General features: G+C 44.0%; 2 protein-coding genes and 1 long non-coding RNA gene across 3 annotated transcripts in view; 2 read left to right on the top strand and 1 right to left on the bottom strand.

The window, feature by feature from the left end:
• The window catches only part of LOC134449106 (pituitary tumor-transforming gene 1 protein-interacting protein), a 54976-nt gene extending 33951 nt beyond the window's left edge, over positions 1–21025 (bottom strand). The window contains exons 1-4 of the mRNA XM_063198904.1: positions 20745–21025; positions 19996–20042; positions 19562–19670; positions 1889–1994 (exon numbers count right to left, since the gene is read on the bottom strand). Of these exons, the coding sequence (XP_063054974.1) occupies positions 1889–1994; positions 19562–19670; positions 19996–20042; positions 20745–20859 (377 nt within the window). The 5' untranslated portion in view covers positions 20860–21025. The remainder of the gene's footprint in view (positions 1–1888; positions 1995–19561; positions 19671–19995; positions 20043–20744) is intronic.
• On the top strand, positions 10701–13726 carry LOC134449107 (uncharacterized). Its single transcript, XR_010034909.1, has 5 exons — positions 10701–10784; positions 10896–10984; positions 11238–11354; positions 12106–12194; positions 13606–13726. It is a non-coding gene; the product is annotated as an uncharacterized LOC134449107 (long non-coding RNA).
• A 926-nt stretch (positions 21026–21951) lies between the features above and the next one.
• LOC134448382 (uncharacterized) lies at positions 21952–24158 on the top strand. Its single transcript, XM_063198057.1, has 2 exons — positions 21952–22634; positions 23720–24158. The coding sequence occupies exons 1-2, from the start codon at positions 22251–22253 to the stop codon at positions 24083–24085; spliced, it is 750 nt and encodes a 249-aa protein (XP_063054127.1). The 5' UTR covers positions 21952–22250; the 3' UTR covers positions 24086–24158.
• The last annotated feature ends 842 nt before the right edge of the window (positions 24159–25000 follow it).

Here is a 25000-nt window from a genome sequence, read left to right as displayed (position 1 = left end):
AATTACCCCCGTTATTTGGCTAAAACCTGTGGCAAGCAAATGCGGTACTGACACAGGTCACGTCATGCAGACGTTTAACTGAGCTGCAATGTAGCCACCAGGCATGCACAGCCACTTGTCTAAGACAGACAGCCTCTGTGTCAACGGCAGCCTTTCACCACAAAGTGTAAGTCACTCTCCCCATCTCTCCCGCGATTGCAAGAGCTGTCTGCAGGTACTTTGTTTTACTTGTTGTACTCCAGCTTTTCGAGAGAAACTACTACAGTCAACTGTCTGCTTCACAGCGTTGGCGTTAGTTGGGCTTACCTAGGCGTTACCATCTCAGAGGACCTCACCTGGGACAGTCACACACAGCGCATTGTTAAAAAAAGCCAGCAACGTCTGTACCACCTCAGACGATTGAGAAAGTTTGGGATGAGACCCAAGATCCTGAGGTCGTTTTACAGAGGCACCATTGAGAGCATTCTGACGGGGACCATTATTGCATGGTATGGGAACTGCTCTCAAGCCAACGGGAGAGCTTTTCAGAGGGTTGTGCGTACAGCTCAGAACATATGCGGCTGTGACTTGCCCTCCATACTGGAACTGTTCGAGGGAAGGAGCATCAGTAAGGCAAAAAAGATCTTAGTCACCCCAAACATGAACTGTTTACTATATTACCATCTGGGAAACGGTACAGAAGCCTGAAGTCTCACACTACCAGACTCCAAAGTAGTTTCTTCCACCAAGCAGTTAGATTACTGAATTCATGCTGAAGACAACAAGGCACTTTCTTAGCACTTTTTTCCAAACCCCCCCCCTTTTAATTTTTATTTTTAAATCTTTTTGAGGACACAAAAAAAAACACAACAATTTTTACTCTTTATAGGCTTCAAACCTATAATAAGACGTAATAAACTAATCTTGAATCTTGAATCTTGAACATAAACTGAAAACTTCCACTGCCATGCCAATGTGTTAAACAAGTCCCCTTAAAAAAAGGTCACCTTCTATAGGCTATCTGCTTGTGTTTGAGGACTGTAGCCGAGCTGCTCATAGATAACAGATAGAATTGAGAGAAAACTTTTTATACAGTTATATATTGTATGTTCATTAATTCCTATAAACATATAGTTGTGTTTATGACGTTTACTCAGTGGCATTACTGCACAATTCTGTTACTTTCACATGAGGTTGAAACTGGCATTACTAAGCAAAAATTGCAATTCTGAGCGGCTAGGGCTGATGTACAAAAAAACCTACTAGTGAAAGCGAAAGTGCAAAGCCGACGTGACAGCCCAACTGGGAAACTCCAACTCCCATTGTCATTGTCACTGCACACTGCACACAACGAAATTGCATTTAGGCCTCACCCGTGCAAGGGGGCAGCCCCTAATGGCGCCCGAAAGGGAGCAGTGCGGCGGGACGGTACCATGCTCTGGGTATCTTGGTCATTGAGGAGGATGGGGGAGAGCACTGATTAATCACTCCCCTCATCAACCTGGCGGGTCGGGAGTCGAAACGGTCTGACGCCCTGACAGTCTGACGCCCTGACCGCTTACCCATGATGACTGCCCAAAGTAGGCTATTGGAGAGGATTGCTTCCCAGATTTGATATTCTATGCGACCTGAAGGCCAAATTTATTCAATACTGCATTTCTGTGACTTTGAGTCAATTATTTTCCCTGGATTCCCGGGGAAATCGGTCGTCCTTTTCCAGGATTTGATTCATGCCGTTTTCGGGGCAAATATTAAACCCTAGCACACCAAAGCACAAGATTGATAGGGTCTGGGCCGGGGTGCCAGAAGCTGTGTGTGTGGAGGAAGTGTGTGTGTGGTTCTTCAGGCGAGCAGGTGTGTGTGTGTGTGTGTGTGTGTGTGTGTGTGTGTGTGTGTGTGTGTAACCCACCTTGAGTAGCTCTTCTTGCAGCAGCAGCAGCAGCAGCAGACCACCACGCTGATCAGGATGGTTCCTCCCAGCACTGCCATGGCTATGATCAGGGCCTCGAAGTTCACTACAGGCACACACACACACACACATACACACACACAAGCAGATACACACACACACACGGTTAGATGGATGGACACGCACACACACACCCACAGAGACACATACCCACATAGACACATACACACACACACACACACACACACACACACACACACACACACACACACACACACACACACACACACACACACACACACACACACACACACACACACACACACACACACACACAAGCAATAACCCGGCTCAAAAAGACAAACAAAGAGTGACATGTGATGCTGATGCATGAACAGAAAAACTGCTGTCCGGCTGAAAGACGATTCTTCAGGAAAACACAACGGCTGACAACGCTGTGGCTGTTGACGCAGTGGCTGTTGGCACTTTCTGCTGCGTGGCCTCCATAACCTGATTATGGCTTAATAGGCTATAATCAAGTTATGGCCACCCCGAATGCAAACACAGAGGCCACACACTGATGCCAAATAACAGTGTACCCCCATATCCAGGGGCGTAAAGTATACCACTGCTGACCCCGCGAGGCAGGGGGGCCCATAAGAGGCGGAGGGCCCACATGGGCCCTTGACTTGAAGAAACGGGCCCCCTCCACATGATATTAGGCCCACTTTTTCCATTCGGGGGCCCATTCTTGTTAACTTGCAGGGGGGCCTGAAGTACTTGCGTTACGCCAGTACCCATATCGTGAAGTGCCGTGGTATCCAAACTTTTTCTGCAGTGTGAAGTAGCCTGATTATCATTGACTTTAAAATCTTTTCGAGACTTGGTCTGACCAAGTGCATAACAATTAACATTTCCCAAATGGTATGGTTGACCCGCCTCCCTTGGTTTGCAACTGGTTGTTTGCCTCACGGCAAAGTGGGAGGAGTTCCCGATTTTTCTGGAGCTCAGAAACGATGTTCGTGTTGCTCCTGGCCTGACTAGAAGCGACGCTGAAGGTGTTGCATCTCTAGGAGGGTGCCGCCTGGCTGGCTGTGAACCCCCTTAGAGATCTAAGAATGTACAGTACCTCCCCACTTCCCATTTTCGAATATCCCATTATAGTCGATTGAAAACTAAAACTAAAAACTCCACTTAACCAAAATGTAACGGAAACACATAAGTGGATTTTTTCATGTTTTATTTGTCTATGTGGTCCTGCTCCGAGGTGAGACACTTGGATGTGCCGGCTTTCACCCGTTATAGCAACTGGTACTCCAACAGGGCAAAGCCAATTGATTAATGTATACTACACAGTGTGGTAATGAAGAAATCTGACAGTCAACTGGACATGTACTCTCATCATTGTGACACATAATGACACCGAAATGCAGACTCTTCTGACATCCCTTGCTGGTCAGTAGCAATGGCTTTCAATGGAATAAGGTACAAAACATCCCCAACACACACGCACACGCACACACACACACACACACCCACACACCCACACACAACGAAGATACTGCAGAGCAGGTGCTTTGCACACATGGTAAGAGAGATGTGTTGCATACCTTTTTCCAAACCATGTAACTTAGTACTAAAATCACGAGTCTGTTGAAATAATATCTATAACTCATCGTCCTGTACATATTCAGTAATTTTAACTGATAATTTGACATAATGGATGTGGGAGAGGTATATTCCTATCCTGCCTATTGAATTGTAACCTGCAGCAGCCAGACATCTAATAGCATTCACCACTGTGCAAGTGACATCTGGGGATTTCATCTGTTTTAAACACACCTTCAAATATATGTACTCAGTTGAAGCCCAACTACTGCTGCTTAACTGTGTGGAACGCATACTAAACAAAAATGGGGGAAGAAAGAAGGAAACTGCTTGGTGAAGAGACTGGTGTCTCTTTTGCAGCTCAATGCTGCCATCTGCTGGTCAACTCTGCTCAATACTTTATGATATGTTTTAATCTGTACCACCTCAATGGCCTCTGATTGAGCGGATGGAATGTGGCAAGAGTAGACTCATGGCGCAGAGAGTCAGACTAAATCCTTTATGTAAATCACCAAACAAAAGGATTAGCTTGGCGTATCATGTTATGCGCCAACACTTTCTTTGACAGCCCAAAAGAGAGAAATCTGCTGATTACAACTGTTGCTTTGTGGAAAGTCAGACACAGACATGTAGGTACGCGTCGCACACGCACGCCTCGCGTACGCGTCGCACAAGCACGCACACGCACCCGCACTGCATCGTGACAGACTCTGGAAATATCATATGCCAAGCTGTGAAGTGTTACTTTCATTTTGAATGCGTGGTCAGAGGTCAGTGGCTGGGGGCTGGGGGTTTCTGGACAGGGATGTCAGTCTGCCCTAGTAAATGTGATTACTTTCACTTTTGGTGGGTTGGCTAGTCACCATGTGCAATAAGAATGGGGAAATCCCTCTGTCTGAAAAGGTTCTAGATTCTAGAATTACTGTTGAAATAGCTACAGTAAATTTCAATCTGAGATATTTCAACACACAAGCATCCTGTCCAGCGGGCCGGAGACCCCCTTTTAGACTTAAGAATACTGTTGTGACCCACCCCCACCTGCCATTTTTCAAATGCAAAAATAACATTTTGAAATGTGAAAATGTAAATGTACATGTAAATATGAAATCACAGGAAAGGTAAAGACATGTTGAAGTGAATACAGTAGTGTTGGAAAGATGTATGGAATGTATGTACGGAAAGGTTATAAAAAGCATATATTCAAAGTTTTTAAAAACACAGTCCCTGAGGTACCACCGTGACCCCCTAGTGGTCCCGATCCCCAGTTTGGGAACCACTGCACTAAGGCTCCCGATCAAGCTTGCCCAGACGAGGCCAGCCTACAGTGTTGAAAAATCACAAGCAGCAAATCCTGACCCAGATACAGAGCCCTCAGACGCTTGAGCCGCGCCACACGCACGCACACACGCAGGCACGCAGGCACGCACACAGGCACGCACACAGGCACGCACGCACACACACACGCAGGCACGCACGCACACACACACGCAGGCACGCAGGCACACACGCAGGCACGCAGAGTTAAAAGTCTCAAGTTCAGCGATCCAATTTGCCGGCGTATAAACCCGCATAAACATGTCCGATAGCACAGTGGGCAAGCAGCGGGAGTGGTGTAAAGCATGCTATAAAGCACGCCGTCAGCATACTAAACAGTTCTGTGCCTATGGGTGTCCATTTCTGTGTGTGTGTGTGTGTGTGTGTGTGTGTGTGTGTGTGTGTGTGTGTGTGTGTGTGTGTGTGTGTAGAGCAAGCCACAAAGCACAACATTAGAATACTGAACAGCCTGTATGGGTGTGGGTGTGAGGGTGTGTGTCCGTATGCATGGGCATGTGTGTGTAAATGTATGTGGCTGCAAGATGATACAGATTTTCTATAGGGCAACCTTCAGATCATGCACCTCAAACATGAAGACAAACACACAGACACACACAAGTGCCAGCAGGCACGCATGCACACACATAAAGTATGCTCTATGCTGTATGCGCTCTGTTTGTTGAACTCTCTGCTGCTGTGTGTGTGTGAGTGTATTTATTGTTCATCAGTATGCCTGTCTCTTATTGCACACTGTGTGTGTGTGTGTGTGTGTGTGTGTGTGTGTGTGTGTGTGTGTGTGTGTGTGTGTGTGTGTGTGTGTGTGTGTGTGTGTGTGTGTGTGTGTGTGTGTGTGTGTGTGTGTGTGTGTATGTGTGTCGGCAGTCTGTTGCTCTCCTCCAAAGCTGACATAGACTCTGAGGTCAATCACCGTCTGAGCTGTGCCAGTGGAGCTTATGCCAAACTCAGAAAAAAGAGTCTTTGATGACAGAAACCTGAGACCCCAAACCAAGATCCTGGTTTACAAGGCTGTAGTTCTTCCCTCCCTGTTGTATGGAGCAGAAACTTGGACCACATACAGCAGACATCTAAAATCACTAGAACAATTCCATCAACGGTCCCTGCGAAAAATCCTGAAGATCAACTGGCAGGACAGACGCACCAACATCAGTATCCTGGAAGAGGCTAATGTACCCAGTATTACAACCATCATAATAAAGCACCAACTCCGCTGGACAGGCCACGTCATCCGCCAGACACGGTCCGTCTCCCAAAGCATATCTTGTACTCCCAACTGAAAGAAGGTCTGGTGGTCCAAAGAAACGCTACAAAAACAACATCAGAACCAACTTAAAGAAGTTCAATATACCATCTAGTAACTGGGAGGATCTTGCCATGGACAGACATAGCTGGAGGAAAGCATTGCATGAGGGTGCAGCCCACCATGAAAACGAACTCCACCATACCACACAAGCAAAGCGACAACCAGGGCTGTAGTACTCGAGTCCGGACTCGGTCCGAGTCCGGACTCAAGTCCGTTTTTTATGGACTTGGACTTGTCTTGGACTCGCCATCAATTGGACTCGGACTTGTCTTGGACTCGGACACTGGTCTTGCCAAATTAAGCTTCTGGACTTGACCGGGTCTGTCTTTATTTTGTTCAGAGCACTGGCTATCATAAATTCTAGAGTGGAGCTTGAAATCCAACAACATAAATGTTTGTCTTCACATCCATGGCATATAGGTTATCTTCAAACATTCTCATAATTGACGTTCATCCTTTTCACTGTTTAACACTGACCGACATGTGACTCGGACTTGACTTGGACTCGAATCTTGTTGGACTCGGTCTTGTCTCGGACTCGAAACTCTTTTGACTCGGACTCGTCTCGGACTTGACTATTCTGGTCTTGGACTTGTCTTGGACTCTACAAAGGTGGACTTGACTACAGTCCTGGCGACAACGCCGAAAGGATCACATTGAAAAGGCTGCATTAATACCCACCACCTCTACTTTCCCCTGCCCAAACTGCACCAAGATATGTGGATCAAGGATTGGTCTACACAGTCACCTGAAGACCCACAAATAGAAAACCCTACTGAGAGGACAGTCATACTCGTTTCGAGTGACCGCTGATGATGTGTGTGTGTGTGTGTGTGTGTGTGTGTGTGTGTGTGTGTGTGTGTGTGTGTGTGTGTGTGTGTGTGTGTGTGCGTGCGTGCGTGCAAGTGTGTGTTTGTGTTGAGAGTAAATGTGTCAGAGACATTATGTAAATCAGTAGGCCTACACAGTATGTTAGTTTTTACAGCACATCGAACGATAGAATTTCATTAGAAACTGCACAACATAGCCTTTCCACTGATTACATTGATATGCCTCCAATACCAGCCGAACAAACGCCCCACCGTTTTAACAAACAAAAATACTGTGGGACACACTGCAACCCATCACCAGTGGTTCCACAGACCATTCTGTGGCGCGGCACCACAGAATAAAACTTGGGCACCACAAATTGATCAACAGCCACACATGCAGTACATGTCAATGGGAGTGCACACACAACACTCACACTGGCCCAATGCGTTTTGCCAATAGCACCACCATTGCTACTTGGTCTTTGGGAAACACTGACATTTGTCTTTGACAGATTACGTAAATGCAATGCATGGCACACCCACCACCTCTCTGAGGCCAGGTGCAGGTCAAAAGTAGAAGTCAGCACCCTGAAACTTCAACTGGATGGTTTATGTAAAACTCAATATTGTCAATGGGAGACATAACTCTTTCCCTGGCCCAATCAATCATTTGCCGGTGGTGTCGTGCCGAAAAGCGAGTCCCTGCCAGAACACGAGTGCCCTCATTGAAACCAATGACATTTTTTGAGAGAAAATTATACTAATTTTTGCAGAATGAACTACATAATTAATGAACTAAACATATGCTTATGAAACACTACTCGCCCTCCACTTAATATGAGCTATTTGAATGAAACCGTAACATTTGTTATGACAATTCTTCGATTATTTTATGGAAATTATACTGAAATTGTAACCAGCTCTTTGAGGTACTTCCAGAAGGCATGCAGATGCTTTATTGAAAGGCTTTCCATCTTAAATTGTGTCGGATTTGTCTGCAAAAATGGGTAAAAAATATCTGAAAAATTGGTCATTGGTTTGCATTGGTTTCAATGAGGGCACTCGTGTTCTGGCAGGGACTCACTTTTTGGCACGACAGAGGCACCACACGGTGCTACTTGGTTCATGGGAAACACTGCTCAGCCTCTTCTGCTTGCAGTGGATAAGCTGATGAGAGAACACATTTTAAGGCGTATACTATGTCAAGTCAAGTCTGTGGCAGAGAAATGACGGTCTTCTTTTCGTATACTTCCTGTCATCAGTAGCCACATGTTCACACCTCCTCTGGTAAGCCCTTTCTATTTACTCTCAATGTGTAGGCCACATCTCATCAGAAGACCATCAAAACCATGTTTTTACTGCACACATACACACTGTGTGTGTGTGTGTGTGTGTGTGTGTGTGTGTGTGTGTCAGATAAAGAACGTAAATTCATGTATCAGTATGTTAATTTTACTGCAGTGTGTGTGTGTGTGTGTGTGTGTGTGTGTGTGTGTGTGTGTGTGTGTGTGTGTGTGTGTGTGTGTGTGTGTGTGTGTGTGTGTGTGTGTGTGTGTGTGTGTGTGTGTGTGTGTGTGTGTGTGTGTGTGTGTGTGTGTGTGTGTGTGTGTGTTGTCAATGTCTTATTTATATGTTTAGTTAAACTGCACATTGGATGCTAGTCAAACTGAATTTCACACTTCTGTGCTAAACTTGTTACATAGGCCTAGATTTTTGACACTTACACTTGCCTCGATCTCCTGATCTTAGTAGTAAACTAGTTGAATGCGTTAACAATTACTTTTCGATTGCTCCACTTAGTACAGGTTGCAACACAAAAACCTCACATGTATGGCTTTCAGGCCGACCAGAACGGAGCCGGTGTCGGTGCTTGCACCAGTTACGTTCGGCACTAAAGTGTTTGTCTGCGAACTGCCAGTGTTCATACCGGGCTCTGATTTTTTTTCTGCACATTAAGGCTGTAACGATATTGCATCGAACCGAGGGATCGCGGTACGCAGACCCACGAACCCCTATCGCGAAGCTTCCTCACAGAATCGCGATGTGCCCTTTTAAAGTTGTTACCCTCAATGTAGAACACAACAGGCTGCATACAGGCAAGAGTTTGCATATGCGCTTAAAAAGACCAGTAGAAAAAGGGCGCACACGTTGGAGTAACAGTTCCATTAACCCCTTTCTCATATAAAATCCCAGACAGCAATTAGATTTGGGCCGGGTCCGTTTTCAAGTCAGCAGATCCGCATAGCAGTCACAGTCATTTTGCTGATCAGCGGCAGCTCCGATCCGGACCAGTAGTTTGACAGTCAGTTTTGAAGGCTCCTGGCGGATGCGGGCCAGATAAGCAATCCGGACGCGCCATAATAAAATAATTCAGTCCGATTTGAAGGCGCGTGGCGGGTGCGGGCCACATATTGCAATCCGGACGCGCCAAAACTGAATTTGTTCCCCCAACTGTCACTTTCCCGGAACCCTCAGAGAGAGACCGTTCTTCAGTTTACCTCAGCTGGACGACTCAACTATCCGCCTGTGTCGCCAACACTGCACTGTCGTGACTTGATCATTCAATGGTAAGTAATTATTTAACTTAATACTATGGTAGAAGTAAAATACACTCACTCGCCGTAACCACTTTCTCTTTCAGCGTTTTAGTCCAGTGAGTTATATAATTACCTCCTCTGTTGTGTCGTGAAATGGCTTGGCCGAGCACTGAATCATAACACCGCAGCATCGCGCTAACTTGCTGCTGTCTTTGTGGCTGGCGGGCTGTGGCATCATAAGCTTTTGATGAACCCACTCAAAATGTGTCATGATCGGGCTATATGAGTCAATTTTAGCGGCATTAGCAGTAATGGTGATAATCTTTTATGAACATCCCAAACATAGCCTACCCTAGCAACAAGGGACAGAAACAAAGGTAGTTTCTAGTCGACTAGCACTAGTTACAGAACTAGTAGTGCAGCACTACTAGTTCTGTAACTAGGACCGCTGTGATTTGTATAACATTCGCCAAAAAAGCTAGGTATAGGTGCGAGTGTGATGTACATGATGTGTTCGATTATTTTCAATCAATTTCTGATGGCTTAATAATCATCACCGTATCCATGTTGTGCCGCCGACAGCAAACATTCTGTGTTGTGCTATTAGCTCACCTTGAGCTGAATTAATTTGACATCACGCAGTTTGTAACTCCTTGATTGTTGTAGCCTATTTACACAAATCCTGAATGGTCGTATTGTTAGTTTAATAACTGCATTGTGATATAGGCTATAACATGGATTAGGCTTCATCAAAATACTGTGAGTGAATTAAAGCTCATGCATGCATGTTGTATGCAAAACGTTCAAACTTTTTTTGTCTTTCTTTTCCTCTTTGCTTTGGGTTGGGTAGCAGCCATTCCTTGATCGACCTGACACCAACATTAGGCCTACAGTCATGGGTGAGCGGTTAGGGCGTCAGACTTGCATCCCAGAGGTTGCCGGTTCGACTCCCGACCCGCCAGGTTGGTGGGGGGAGTAACCAACCAGTGCTCTCTCCCATCCTCCTCCATGACTGAGGTACCCTGAGCATGGTACCGTCCCACCGCACTGCTCCCCATGGGGCGCCACTGAGGGCTGCCCCCTTGCACGGGTGAGGCATAAATGCAATTTCGTTGTGTGCAGTGTGCAGTGTTCACTTGTGTGCTGTGGAGTGCTGTGTCACAATGACAATGGGAGTTGGAGTTTCCCAATGGGCTTTCACTTTCACTTCACTTTCACTACTCGATGTGTATGAAGCAAGCTGCCTCTGCATCAAGTGAGAGAAGAAGCCGCCACTGAAAAGCTTTTTGGACTGTCATTTGAAGGTATGAGCCGAGAGTTGTAAACATGGATGCCGATTGTACTAGGCCTATATATTTTCACAGTGAAATCCCAATAACTATTATTCATAATTATTTATTCTTTTTCTGCTACAGGACACAAATGAAAGGGCAGGAATTCTGCTCTGCGGCGTTGGCCTCACTATTTATTCAAGAAGCCCTCGGACACCACCAGAATGTATGAAGTAAGTTGTTTTTATGTTATGCATTAAAGCCCATGCATGCTGGCACGCGCGCACCCACCCCCCCTCTCACTCACTCACACACACACACTTGTTGTACAGCACTCAATAAGAGCTTGCCTGATGCTGTTGTTTGGTGGCCTGAATGTGCATAGAATACCTACTGTCTACTTGAATAGGTTTATTGTATGTTCTATGTATTTCTATGACAAACTTTCAAACTTTTTGTGTTTCTTTTTCTTTTTGCTTTGGGTAGAATTATAAACAGTAGGCACAGTTATTCCTTGATCGACCTGGCATCAACATCGCTCGATGTGTATGAAGCTGCAAGTGAGAGAAGAAGCCGCCACTGAACACCTTTTTGGACTGTCATGTGAGTGTATGAGCTGACAATTTAACTTCTTTAACTGTTGATCCTGCTGAGCCCTATGTAAGTGGCATGATAATGTCTCATTTACACTGATGTATGTCAAGCTGGTCTCAGGCTAACAAGACTACCATGAAATCTTAAAGTTTTGGACAGACATCCGTCTCAATTTCACCATTGTGTTGTGCCATACTGGACAAGTATTACTTGCTCAGTTTTGACAACCTAATTCTATATTCTGCTGTGCGACTTGTGCACAAAATTATTCACAATTCTGCTCCACCACCTCTGAAAACTTTTATCCATCCTTGCTCTGAACAAATTAGCAGAACAACTAGATCTACCACCGGAGGAAATAGTAGCCTCCCAAGCCGGGTAACAGCATACATTTGCACAATCTGTGTTTGCAGAGCAACTAAATAATGGAATGCCCTTCCCACCCACATAAAAGGCATTACAAACTTTTATTCATTCTCACTTGGAGTGAAGAAATGGCTTTCATGTACCCAGTCTGGTCACCACTAATAGTTTTCTTACCTGCCCAGGGAATGCAGATGGAAATTAGCTTTTAGCTATAATGTGGTGCAGGTCATCTTTTTTTTTTACTATGTAACTAATGTACTTTGCACATGGTCCCTGATGACATAAACCAATAAACTAAACTAATTGTAAACATGGATGCCAATTGTACTAAATATTTTCACAGTGAAATCCCATTAACTATTATTCATAATTATTCATTCTTTTTCTGCTGTAGGACTCAAATGAAAGGACAGGACTTCTACTCTGCTGGGTCGGCCTCACTACATATTCAAGAAGCCCTCGGACGTCATCAGAATGTATTAAGTAAGTTGTTTTTATGTTATGCTTTAAAGCCCATGCATGCTGGTGCGCACACTCTCTCACTCTCACTTACTCTCACACACACTCTCACACACGCACACACACACACACACACACACACACACACTCTCTCACTCATGCGCAGATTGCACACACATGCACCTACACACACACACACACACACGCTCACTGTATGTTCTGTGTACGGGGTCATGTTCCCACAGCCCATTGGTCCCACAGCTTATTCCTGCTGCTCCATGTTCCCACATTTTAAAGACATTGTTCAAACATACAGTGCACAGCAATAATGAGTATACCCTTGTTGAAAAGTAACATTTTGAACACACAAGTTATTCCCAAAATGCTCATAGAGTAAGTGTAATACAACATCTTTTGAGCTTATATAAGAAAATTAAGGCCAATTGTATTTTTGTGAAATTATGCTGGTGCAAAAGTGAGTACACCCCTATCATAGTGTCTGAGAAGGGGCCGTGTTGGCCTGAATTGTCTCGAAATTTAAAGGGATTAAAAGGGAGCTCATTGTTGTGCGTTTTATCCTTGCCTTGCAACTTTTACATTTTGAGTCTGCACCTGGCTATAATTGATGTGTGTGAGATTCGAATGAAATCCTATAGGCAGTATCATGATCTGTTTCAGTAGTTACAGTACATGTTGGCAAGCCTATTTCTTTTGGTGAAATTCAGCTTCCTACTGTTGATGGCACCCACACAGCCCCAAACCATGCCACTCCCACTACCATACTTGACTTTCAGCATGAGGCACTTTCCTTTGTACACATCGCTTTTTACCACCACACATGTTTGACACCATCTAAAGCCAATTTGTTTATCTTGATGTCATTAGATCAGAGGACATGGTTCCAGTAACCCATATCCTTAGTTTGTTTGACTCTGATGAGACCATGATAAACAAATTTGCATTTGATGCTGTCAAGCATGTGTGCCATTGACTGAAATGTTAAATACATCATTGCCGTGATTAAGGCGAATACATTTCTAACCAAATATTAAACATTGACATGTTATTTAGAAAGTCGAGAATTTTAACTGATTTGATGACAATATGACCCGTTTCTTTTTTTCTGAAGAGAATGGTGATTTCATCGCAATCTTCTAATTTTGTGAGTTACTTAATTCATGGTTTCTTGAAGCCAAAAATATGCAAGAATAAACAAATTATTAAAATGTGGGTTGTGAATCTATAATCTATGAAAGTGTAACATTATTGATGGAATTATGGAAATAAATAAACATTTTCATGATATTCAATTTTTTTTGGCCAGCACCTGTATGTGTCAGTTCATTCACAATCGTATGTAATTTGTGCCTGCACATACATCTGCATTAAGTCTAACGTTTCCCTTCTGCTTTGTGTGCTTTTTAATATCTTACAGTGTGAAGAGGCAACAAGGGAGAGATGAACGCTATCAAAAATGTGGAGATGGATCTGGCAGCCGACCGCTTTGGCACACACCCAACAAGAAACAAAACAATAAAGAATACTAAAATGCATAATTTGTAAGCAGCTCATTTTTAAAAAACATTGTTTGCTCTTGCTTGAAGGTGCACTGTGTAAAATTGTGGCCAGAGTAGGTATTGCATCTATGGTGCTCATTGAAACTTTGCTGTCTACTGCTAATTTAGATTTTTGCATGAATACCAAAGTGTAGTGAGTTTTGCAGCTAAAAATGTCTATTTCTGGAAATTCAAAATAGCGGACCATGGAGCAAATTTCCCAGTCATGTTGAATACTTTGGTGGTGGTAAATATCTGTTAAAAAGTTAACATTTGTGAATGGGCATAATGAATTCTGGAAATGAACAACTAAAAATATTCCACGGTCCACCTTTAAAGGGGTATGCCACTATTTTGGGGCTTAATACAGTTAAAATCGTTGGCTGGGGTTTATAAAGGTGGTAAAGTGTCTTATTTTTCATGTTAAGTGTTGTCTTGCTTTAAGACAAGTTGAAAGAGGGAATATGTCGCTAAGCTAGTGAAAGCCAATGGATCCGTGTAGCATTGTAGCATGCTACATGGATCCATTGACTTTCACTAGCTTAGCGACATGCTCCCTCTTTTAATTTGTCTTACAGCAAGACAACGGCTTACATGAAAAATAGACACTTTACCACCTTTATAAACCCTGGCCAACAATTTTAACTGTATTAAGCCCCAAAATAGTGGCATACCCCTTTAAATACAAATCCGGATCAGGCCCAGATAAGGCCCAGATAAGATCTGGATATGGGCCAGATGAGCCCCAACTGTGTATTACGGATCAGGCCCAGATCATGGACAGATGTGTATTACGGACCTGGGCCAGATCTGGCCCAGGTCGGCCACAAATTCCAAACATGTGGATTGGACCTGGGCCAGATCCATTCCCGATCCATAATCCGGACCTGTTCCAGCTCAGCGCCATTGTAAAATAAGAAACCGGGCCAGACCAGGATTGCGGACCTGGCCCAAGTGCCTGCCAACATGTGTCACAGATCTGGGCCAGACCCATTTTGCTGTCTGGGATGCTCCTTCCAACCAGCACGTTGTTGTTATCCATTGCCTGAGCAACCTCCGTGAGACGAAAACTTGGGCAAACATCGGAAGGTGAAGGACAAATGAACAACAGACCAAGAAGGCTTTTATAAACGTGTCAAGATTTTTGTTTTATTCAGGCATGCGCGATGTATTGCGAGTGGAGTTTGACGTTGGAGCAGAGAGAGAGCGAGAGAGAGAGCGCGCACGAGATGCTCCGCCTGCCTACAAACCAGCCTGGAATCGCTTGTAGGGAGGTGCCCGACGTCGGACAAACGTTGAGGCAGAATATTAGGCAGCATTATTTCTTCCCACATTAATGTTAGGCTATATTGTAAAATGGAGCAGAGAGAGCGAGAGAGAGAGCGCACGAGATGCTCCGCCTGCCTAAACCAGCCTGGAATCGCTTGTAGGGAGGTGCCCGAAGTCGGACGAACGTTGAGGCAGAATATTAGGCAGCATTATTTCTTCCCACGTTAATGTTAGGCTATATTGTAAAATTACCGCCTGCATAAGCAGAAAGCATGCTCCATTTCAGCCTCTGCATTCATTCTCGCTCTTGATAAAATGTCAAACCACAAAACAAAACGAAAAACGTCCGCGTTATGTAGCAGTGAGAACTAACTGATGTTCATTTTGAGGTTTGATTGTAGGCGGGCACGCGCTGCTGCACGATCAAAAAGAGCTACGGAAATATTTAACTTAATCAAAATTAAGTGTTGCATTTCTTTAAGTAGCCTAACTTAATACAACATGTTTCCTGACGATATATGGCCTGTGTTGTTTTAATGTTTGGATATTAATTGGATAAAGTTTGATAAAGTAAGACAGCAGCCAAGCAATGACCATACACCCTGACCCCCTCTCCTCTCTCTCTCTCTCTCTCTCTCTCTCTGATCTTAGCCTATTTATAAGCCTTTTTCCTTGGTGAACTAATATCCCTTATTTCTCTGTGTTGTGTTTTGATGGGAACACCTGGGAACAGGTTGCTGTGGTAGCCTATATCTGCAACATTATTCAGCCTTGTAAACCTACAAAATTAATGCAGGCAGGTAAATGCAAAAAATATATTAATTACAAAGTACATTTTTTTTTTTTTTTCCTATTTTTTTTCCAATTTTTTTTTCCAATTTTTTTTGTGTGAAATCGTGGGGCATATCGAACCGTGGGTCATATATCGTGATACAAACCGAATCGTGGGTTGGGTGTATCGTTACAGCCTTACTGCACATGTGTAACGGAGGCTAACTAGCACAGAGTTGGCGTGGAACGTTGGTAAACCTCCCTCCGATAGCCTCATATAGTCTCGTGCCGCTGGGTTGAGAGACTAGTCTCTTGGCCCAGCGGTATCGTACTGTGTCTCCCATTGCCGAACCGTTGTAGTTGACGAGGTCGCACGTTCGATCCCCGAAGGGGGTGAACAGGTGCAAGATGACCTCCGTCACAGTGGTGCCGCTGACCCGGGATGGGAGTGAGGTTTAAGGGGGAGAGTGTAACGGAGGCTAACTAGCACAGAGTTGGCGTGGAACGTTGGTAAACCTCCCTCCGATAGCCTCATATAGTCTCGTGCCGTTGGGCCGAGAGACTAGTCTCTTGGCCCAGCGGTATCGTACTGTGTCTCCCATTGCCGAACCGTTGTAGTTGACGAGGTCGCACGTTCGATCCCCGAGGGGGGTGAACAGGTGCAAGATGACCTCCGTCACACATGACAGTGTTACCCGGATGAACCTGCTGACGACCACGCTGTCGTCACGGTTCGCAGAGAAAAACCTAGTATTTTGCGGTTCGCATTGCGAACCAATTTTCCGGTTCGCGACGCAAATATCTGTGGCGTGAACACGACGGCTGGTTCGCGATTAGGTGCGGGAACGGGCTCCAGCACGGTTCTCAGTCGGCCTGAATGCGCTAATGCTAAATGTTGTCCCTCCCGACTTGCACTTCAGTATTCATCCTGTCTTTCACATATTACAGAGAGCTGTTTGCTTCATATGACTGACTTCCTCTCTCAATCTCTTCAGTTCAACACACCAAATTCAACCCACCACTTGTGTGCGATGTAAACAAAAATGAGGTAAATGGGACTTTACTGCCGGTCAGGAAGTGCGCAAATAGACAAATGTGAGAATGGAGCAAATACTCTGCCAGATATTCCATTCAACTTCTGCTATTTCAAATCTGCAAACACAGCAAATCAAAATTTATATTTGAGAATACTTGTAATACTTGACTGTCATCTCATCTGACCAAATGGATTAACCTCATACTTCTAATCGTCACATTTTCGGTTGACATGAGCTATGGTAGCTATTAGGGCTGCACGATATATCGAAAATGTATCGATATCGCGATATCACGGCTTGCGATACACGTATCGCAAAAGTTGCACACGTATCGCATACAGTTTTTAATTTTTAATAACAGCAAATTTGGTGAAAAGGTTAGAAAATGTATTAAAAACGTTGGCATTTTAAGTTGATGGTGTATATTAGCCATGTTTTTTCCTCGTAAAAAAATATGTTGGAAATAACATATTGCTCTCAGTTGTTTTATACATGATGAAGTGTAGAATGGCAAGTAGAGAGGGGAAAATATATGTATTCAATATCGCGAGTAATATCGATATCGCGGTTTACAGTCATGATATCGTGTATCGCATATTGTTCTAATATCGTGCAGCCCTAGTAGCTATCCCATACTCACACAATGGGCATAGTGTGTTAAGTGGCACGGATTAGGATATAGATTTACAACAGGCCAGGAGCAGGTAAAGAGCTCTACCAATTGTTTGCAATCACTCTGTCATATACAGCTATTAACACTTCTGTGCCACTACACTGTACCACAGAGGCCAGAGCCACAGGGTGGGGGTCAGTTATCCTCCATCAATCTCCACTGTATGTATAGAGGGGATATGCCCCTACAGATGACTTAATTCAGGGTCCGGCCCAAGCTGCCAGCAGCCCTACTAAGAATGCAAACCAAGGCCCCCTCCCCCCTCCCCATAAGCCATGTGCCTACAGTAAGGAAAAAAAATTATGAGCTGGCACATGGTATTCAAAATCATGAGATCAGCCTTGAACCAAAACACACCATGTTTGTTAAGGAAATTAATGTTATCAACTTTGGCGATGTGGTACTGCCTGAGTACATAACACAAATAGAAATGCACCCAGCGAGTGCAGACCTCCTGTTTGAGAGAACATTTGGCCATGTTACACCCTATTTTTTTTAAGTCTTTCTGCTTGTTTTTGTGGAGTTAGATAATAGAATGTCAAAATTCGCCCTATCCCGCAATGGTGAAGAATCTTTAAAACATTCCTGGATCCGGTTCGTGATCCGGATCACCACCAAAATGTTATCCTATGGGACATGTTCCTTTTCTCATTTTCAACAGCTCCACAATTTCACCCACATCTGACAGACAGACAGACAGACAGACAGACAGACAGACAGACAGACAGACAGACAGACAGACAGACAGACAGACATGACCAAAAACATAATCTTCTCAGCGGAAGTAAAAATGCAAACAATGGACTGAATAAAACTGCTCCCATGATACTGTACCGTGGCTGGAAATCATTAGTAATATGTATGGATGAATATGTAGCCTAGATAAGTATCGTACTGCATACAGCTTGGTAAAGCATCCCCACTTGCAACACTTCCTATCCTACAGAGCAGTGGTTCCCAAACTGGGGGTCGGGCCCCCTAGGGGGGTCGCAGACAGAATGGACTTTTTATTTTTTTGAAAAAAAATGGGTAAACAAAGATGAATAGTTAGCATAACTCCATAAATTAGTAACAGTTCTCCCTTACAAGGCCAATACAGGTCCAGATCCTGGAAATAATCACTTAATGAAAGCAAATAACTTAATACCCCTCCTTCAACACACGTTTTGCACTGGCCAATTCATTTCACTACGGTTCATGCTTCAGGGAACTGGCTCTATGTACAGTATGTGACCAATAAACTATTCTTGTATCCTTGTACTCCTTTGGACATTATTGCCAAAACTCCTCTTAATTTCCTTGATTCCCTTCAGAATTAAGGAGTGCAATCAGAGATGGTAACCTGACTCCAATTTGGCCAACACTTAGGGCGACTTTTCTTTTTTTCTTTCTATCTTTCTTTCTTTCTACATCACATGACACCATAGTGCATCATGTGACAGCAGATTCTAATGAATAGTTTAATCAAAGACTTCCTTAGTTCTAGACTGTCTCTGGTTTATTAGAATGTTTCTATTATACACACTGAAGACTAAGTCTACACACCAAATGTGGAAACAATTGTGTCATTAATGGACGAGTTATTAACAAAACCATTGGGTGCAGAAACACACAAACAGACCGACAGACAGATCCATTGCAATACCTGACCAAATCCCTTCCTTGGAGTCAGGGAAAAAAGTATATCTAGTCTCTGAATGTTTCCCAGATAACTTTTGTTAGTTAAGCATCAAAGACATATTTTCAGGGGAACAGGGAGTATACTTAAAACACGGTGAAGTCATAAACCTTAAGTCTTAATTAATCTACAGGAAGTGGTAGACCTGCTTATATACCTGCAGGCATTACTTAGTAGTAAGAAAATGAGGACTCCATGATCTTCTATTAGATTAATTGCCCCCCTTCTTATTGCCCCCCTGGTCTTAATGGCACGTTTGTTTTGTGTTGTCAAGGTGGCCACTTTACCTACTGTATAAAGTGCTGAGCTCTGGGAAACCCTACCTGTGCTCTCAATTCAATCCCTAGCCAGTGGTTGTGTGGTGAAGTGAATGCAGGCAGGATGCTAACGTGGCAACTTGAACTTACCCCAGCAGACCCCCCATCGCGCCTCCGACAGCTTACACACAGAGGATGGGGGCAGGACGGTGGAGACTGGATAATCACCACACGTACCGTTGGTCATGCACCACAGACACTGCAGAAACACAAACAGAAACACAGTGACATTTGGGGGGGGAAAAATGATGCATTGCAAATTTTGCAGTGTAATTCCACACTAATAGAGTTGGACTGGTGTGAAATGTGAGTGAGGAGAAATGTGAGGCAGTTTAAATTTTGAATGAGTGGAGAGTAGAATTTAACACCCGTCTACAGAGGGTGTGTTTTGAATTAAATGTGACTACTTTGTGGCAACTCTGTGGTACGACTGTGTGTGCACTGTGCAGGTAGCAGAGAAGAAACAAGTTCATCAGGCAAGACCACGCTGTCAAATGTGCAAGAAAGCAGGGGTTTAGGCCTACCGTGACGTTGCGAAGGCAGTCATCACATGATGTTCGTGTTTTGCAAGCTGAGGATGAAAAAAAATACACATCATGAATCAATGAAGACATGGCATAGGCCTACTGTAATGCTAAACGACAGCATTTGACTACACAAATGGGTAGCCTGTCAGTATTTTATTACGATGTAATAATGGATGTGCTCTAGCAGCTGCACAAACCACCAACTAGGCCTAATAGGTAGGCCTACTATCCTCGTGTGTAGGCCTACTCCAGAATTAAGTCGATAACACCGCACTGGCTTTTTCAAGTAGCATACACAGCACACCTAGGCTACTGTAAAAGCCAAGCAACTTTCAGTCTCGTGACAGAAACTGTAGCCTGTCGTGTTGACTTGCCAGTGACGCGTCTTCTAGTAGGCTAACGATTTAACATTCAACATACTTTCAGCTTTATCAGTGTAGGGTAGGCCCTATTAGATAAACAGATGTCATTTAGGTGGTTTAGGATTATCAAAGAAAACCTCTCTGTTGTCAATCATTTTCAGAACGCTGTAGAAACATTGACCCATTTATGGAATTCCAACAAGCAGATTTTGGTAAACAGACGAGGACGCAGGTTAGTTTGTGTGCGTGCTGCTGGGGATTACAACAACGACATGTAATATTTGGTAATTGTCACTGAGCACATCACCATGATTAAAAAATGTACCGTTATATCACTCCACATTTGCTGTAAATAGCCTTGCAACAGAGGAAAAAGGGGCTTACGTCTATGAACAGGTGCTGGGGATGGAGTCGTAGTCTGACAAGTTCCTGGATGGAAAACTGCAAAGATGACAACGACAAAACCCGAAATAAGAATTCCAGCCCCACGTGCAGACATGCTGTGTGTACTCAGTCCACTGTGGCGAGGTGACAGAACGTTTACTTCATTAAATCCTTCCAACCGATATGAAAAGTTTCCCTTTCCTTAATCTGTTTCGACGATGTTTTGTTGTTCGATACTTCCTGTTTCCTGCTTTGGAGGCTGCGGAGTCAAATTGAACTGTGACTCTTCAGTGACCTCTGCTGCTCAGGCGAAGGTGCTGCGACCAGCACTGGCATTTTATGTGAAAGTGAAAGCCGAAAGCCCATTCAACTAACATTGTCATTAGACACAACACTCCACAGCACACAAGTGAACATTGTATAGGCCTATAACGAAATTGAATTGATGCCTACATTGTTCTCAGTTACATGGGACATTTAATTCCGAATGAACTCGATTTAATTCTGAATAAAACGCAATTCCACTTTGAAAACCCTACACTTCAGTTAGCCTAATGAAAGTGCAATGTGCAGTCGTAGGCCTACGGAACGCGTAATTCTGAATTATTAATTTGGAATTAAACCATCATGTAGGTCTAAATGTAGGCCTAGCCATTATTAAGCTTAGTCAATGAACTAATGTTGTTTGAGGGTCAACTGCAAGTCAGTCCAGGTTGAACTTTCGCCCGATTGTGGCCTGTTTAGAGATAAACTGTCGCCTAGATGGAATTAACATTGTCGCGCTGTATGATAAAAAAAAAATCAACCTGTCACTCAAAATGTGGGCCTATACAGAACAATATCACAATAGGCTATTATAGACTAGTTGCACTGCATTTGGATATAGCCCACATGTTTAAAATTGTTTTCAGACCCACAATATCGATTTTTATTTTCACTGGTTTAATCTGCGCTAGGGGCCCAGATAGGCTACAAAAGGAGAAATGTGATGAGGGGAAATAGGCCTATTTGTCTTTGGAAGGAGGACATGTCAGTAGGCCAGTAAGAAGGTAGAATAATTAGGCTATTGACCTCTAGTAATTTCTGAATTTGAAACGGCTTTCCAGAACGCATTGGCCAAGTTGATAGGATAATTATGACGTTTTCATTGATTGTGTGTAAAAGAACGTTAGAAACAATGTATCAACATTCTGCTTCTGTTCACATTTCTATGCTTGTACTTAGATAAATCACAAGTAAGGTGTAGTAGGCTACTGATGTCAAGAAACAAGAGAGACTTTAAAAAAAATACACAAAGTAATCCACTGTTGGATTTTTGAATTATTAATTTATTAGATCATTAGATATTGTTGATTTGACAATATTTAGGCTAGTAGGTCTATCCTAAAATACGTGGGAGAGAAGAAACAGTATCAGACTGTCAAGAAGTAAGATTGCCTACAGAAGCAGCAGCAGGCGCGACTGATGAAGAAGATACAGTCAAAGTAGAAGCTGCAAAAGGTAAAGATGATGAGAGCACTGGACCCGGGCCCTCCAGACTGCAGACGGAGAACCATAGCTGTGGTGGCTCCCACCCTCTGGATGATGTCCCTGGAGGAGACTGCCCTGCAAGCCCAGCGGGAGTGTGAGAAAGCCTGGTGGGTGGCAGAGGTGCGGGGTAAGAACATGCAGCTGGCAGTCCTCCTGCAGGAGAGAAGGATGCTGGCCGCTCTCCTGAAGAGGGAGAGGGATCAGCGCTACGCAGAGAGAAGATCAGTGGCGCTGGCAAGAGAACAGGAGAGGACCCTGTGGAACAGGCTGATGATGGATGGCATAGCCGTGGAGAAGAGGAACGGCATGATGGCCAACGCCAAACTCACACCCATGATGAGCAGTCAGAATCACGGACAGGTAGGGGGATGCTGTGGTGCACTGTGCCAATACACCTGTGACACATTATGGGCAGTTGGCCATGGGGACCCAGGTCCGAATCCGGCCTTGGTCATCATATCCCAACCCTTCCCAAGCTCTCTCTCCTACTCTGTACTGTATCTCTGTCATAATATACCTTTGAAAATACATTGAAAAATTGAATTAATATACATTGAAAAATGATGCTCTTGAGTTTGAGTTAATCTTGTTAATATTAATTCCTGGCTGGGAATTATCAAGTCAAGTCAAGTCAGCTTTTATTGTCAGTTTCGTCATATGCACAAGTCATTATTTGAATTTCCTTGTATGATCTGTGCATATAAAGAAACTGACAATAAAAGCTGATTTGACTTGATTTGATCATTCCGAGCCAGGAATTAGTATTAAAGGATAAGTTCAGCCAATTTCACCGGTACTAAGCTTACTGACAAGTCAAAGGTAGCGTGAGCAATACAACAGCATATTGAAATTGGCAAAACTGGTGATTTAACAAGATGAACTCAAACTCAACAGCAGACTAATTTTTCAATGCCACATCATCCTATTCTACAACTTATTGATTCCCCCCACCCCACTTTGTCCAATCGAGGCCTCCAGGGCAGGTCGGGGCCCCTAGGCTGCAGGCATATCTCCTTTGCATTCATTTGGACAGCCTTGACTACAACATTCACTCATCTAAGGCAGTGTTTCCCAACCTTTTTTGTCTCGTGTACCCCCTAAACCTTTTCGTTGTGCCATGAGTACCCCCTAACTCATGTTCTATATCACTTTCTCTATCCCAATGTGACTATGTTACATTACATTACATTGTGCTATTACTATTTCCATCCATTTGGTTTTTTTTGTTTGTTTTTTCAAGTACCCCCTGCAGTGTACTCGCGTACCCCTAGTGGTACACGTACCCCTGGTTGGGAAACACTCATCTAAGGGGTTGAATTGGGAGACAACAACATTTGTTATCATTATTACAGCCATGCGTTCAGCTGGGTATAGGTTCCTTAGTGTGCATGTCTGATTGTGCTGATTGGATTAATAACACTTGGGCTTCTTTTCTGGTTTCACAGGATCTGCCGTCCTGCTCCGCAGGTCAACACGCCTCCATGACTGCACATGTGATCGAGGGATCGAGAGGCCTCACTGGACAGGTCGAGCAGCTGAGACCAGTGGCCAGAAGTGATGGCGGCGTAGCTGTGATGAATGAACGAAACACAACATATCACAACGCCATAACAGACATGATGAAGGCCCACAGGCAGGAGGCTCTGAGGCAGGAGCTGATGGAGAAGCAGAGAGTGAGGGAGAGAGAAGCGGAGGCGGCAGAGGAGGCCAGAGTAGGGGTCCGGAGCAGACTGCTGAGGTTCTGGAATCTGCTGCGCAAATCCAACTGGATTGGCAACCGGAGGAGACGACATGCAGCATCACATGACTGAGAGCAGCAGAGCAGCAGGCGCAAAAGGAGAACATCATTACAACAGTTATATTGAATACAAATATTTTCACAAATGAAAAGGCGTTGTTTTTACTTAATGCCAAGATAGAGGTGGCGTACAATTTCAGACACAGTCATCGGTTACTTAACATCTGAAGACTCTGGGGTGGCATTGTTGGCTCAAAGCTCAGAGTTGGTCGCGCCAAAGGGAAGGAGTGACGGTCCTGTACTTAGGGAAACAAGAGAACAACTCAGGGGTGCATTTCTGGAAACCATAGGTGCTAACTTTGTTAGCTACTTTGTTGTTTGCAATGCAATATCCCATTGAGAAGTTGCTACCTGTTAAGAACTACGTTTTCAAGAAACACAACTCAGGACTGGACTGGGCCAAAAAAATATCAACAAATGTTCAGACCTGTTTGTTCATGTTAAGACCTGTCTGCCAGGCATTGAGAGAGACAATGAAGCATGTGACAACATTTTAGTAATCTAATATGAGTCATTTTGACCATAACAGCCAAAATTAATATATAAATCTGACTGAGAGGTTTGCTGTAGCGACATGAGGACTGATACCATTACATGAAGGGGAAGGCCCGGCCAAAATCAACGTCCATTGGGCAAATGCCCTGTGTGTCTTATGGCCAGTCCTGAGCCCTCAACTCAACATTTGATGTCCAAGTATGAACAGGAGACATAATAGGTACGGTATGGCAGAGGGATCGTGCTTCAAACTGGAGAACACAAGATACATATTTTAAAGCACACTACTCCACTTTTCAGAGAAACCATCACTGGATAAATGGTGCACATTTTAATTGTCTGTGTTGTCCAAAATGATGCTAAGACGACTTTCACTCAAGTCAATACACAGAATACTGTGAACACAATTCGTAATAAATAATGAGACTAAAGA

The sequence above is a fragment of the Engraulis encrasicolus genome, chromosome 5 (assembly GCF_034702125.1).
Source record: "Engraulis encrasicolus isolate BLACKSEA-1 chromosome 5, IST_EnEncr_1.0, whole genome shotgun sequence".
Taxonomy (NCBI): domain Eukaryota; kingdom Metazoa; phylum Chordata; class Actinopteri; order Clupeiformes; family Engraulidae; genus Engraulis; species Engraulis encrasicolus.
The sequence above is the reverse complement of the archived record's forward strand: the minus strand, read 5'-3'. Positions and strand labels throughout refer to the sequence as shown.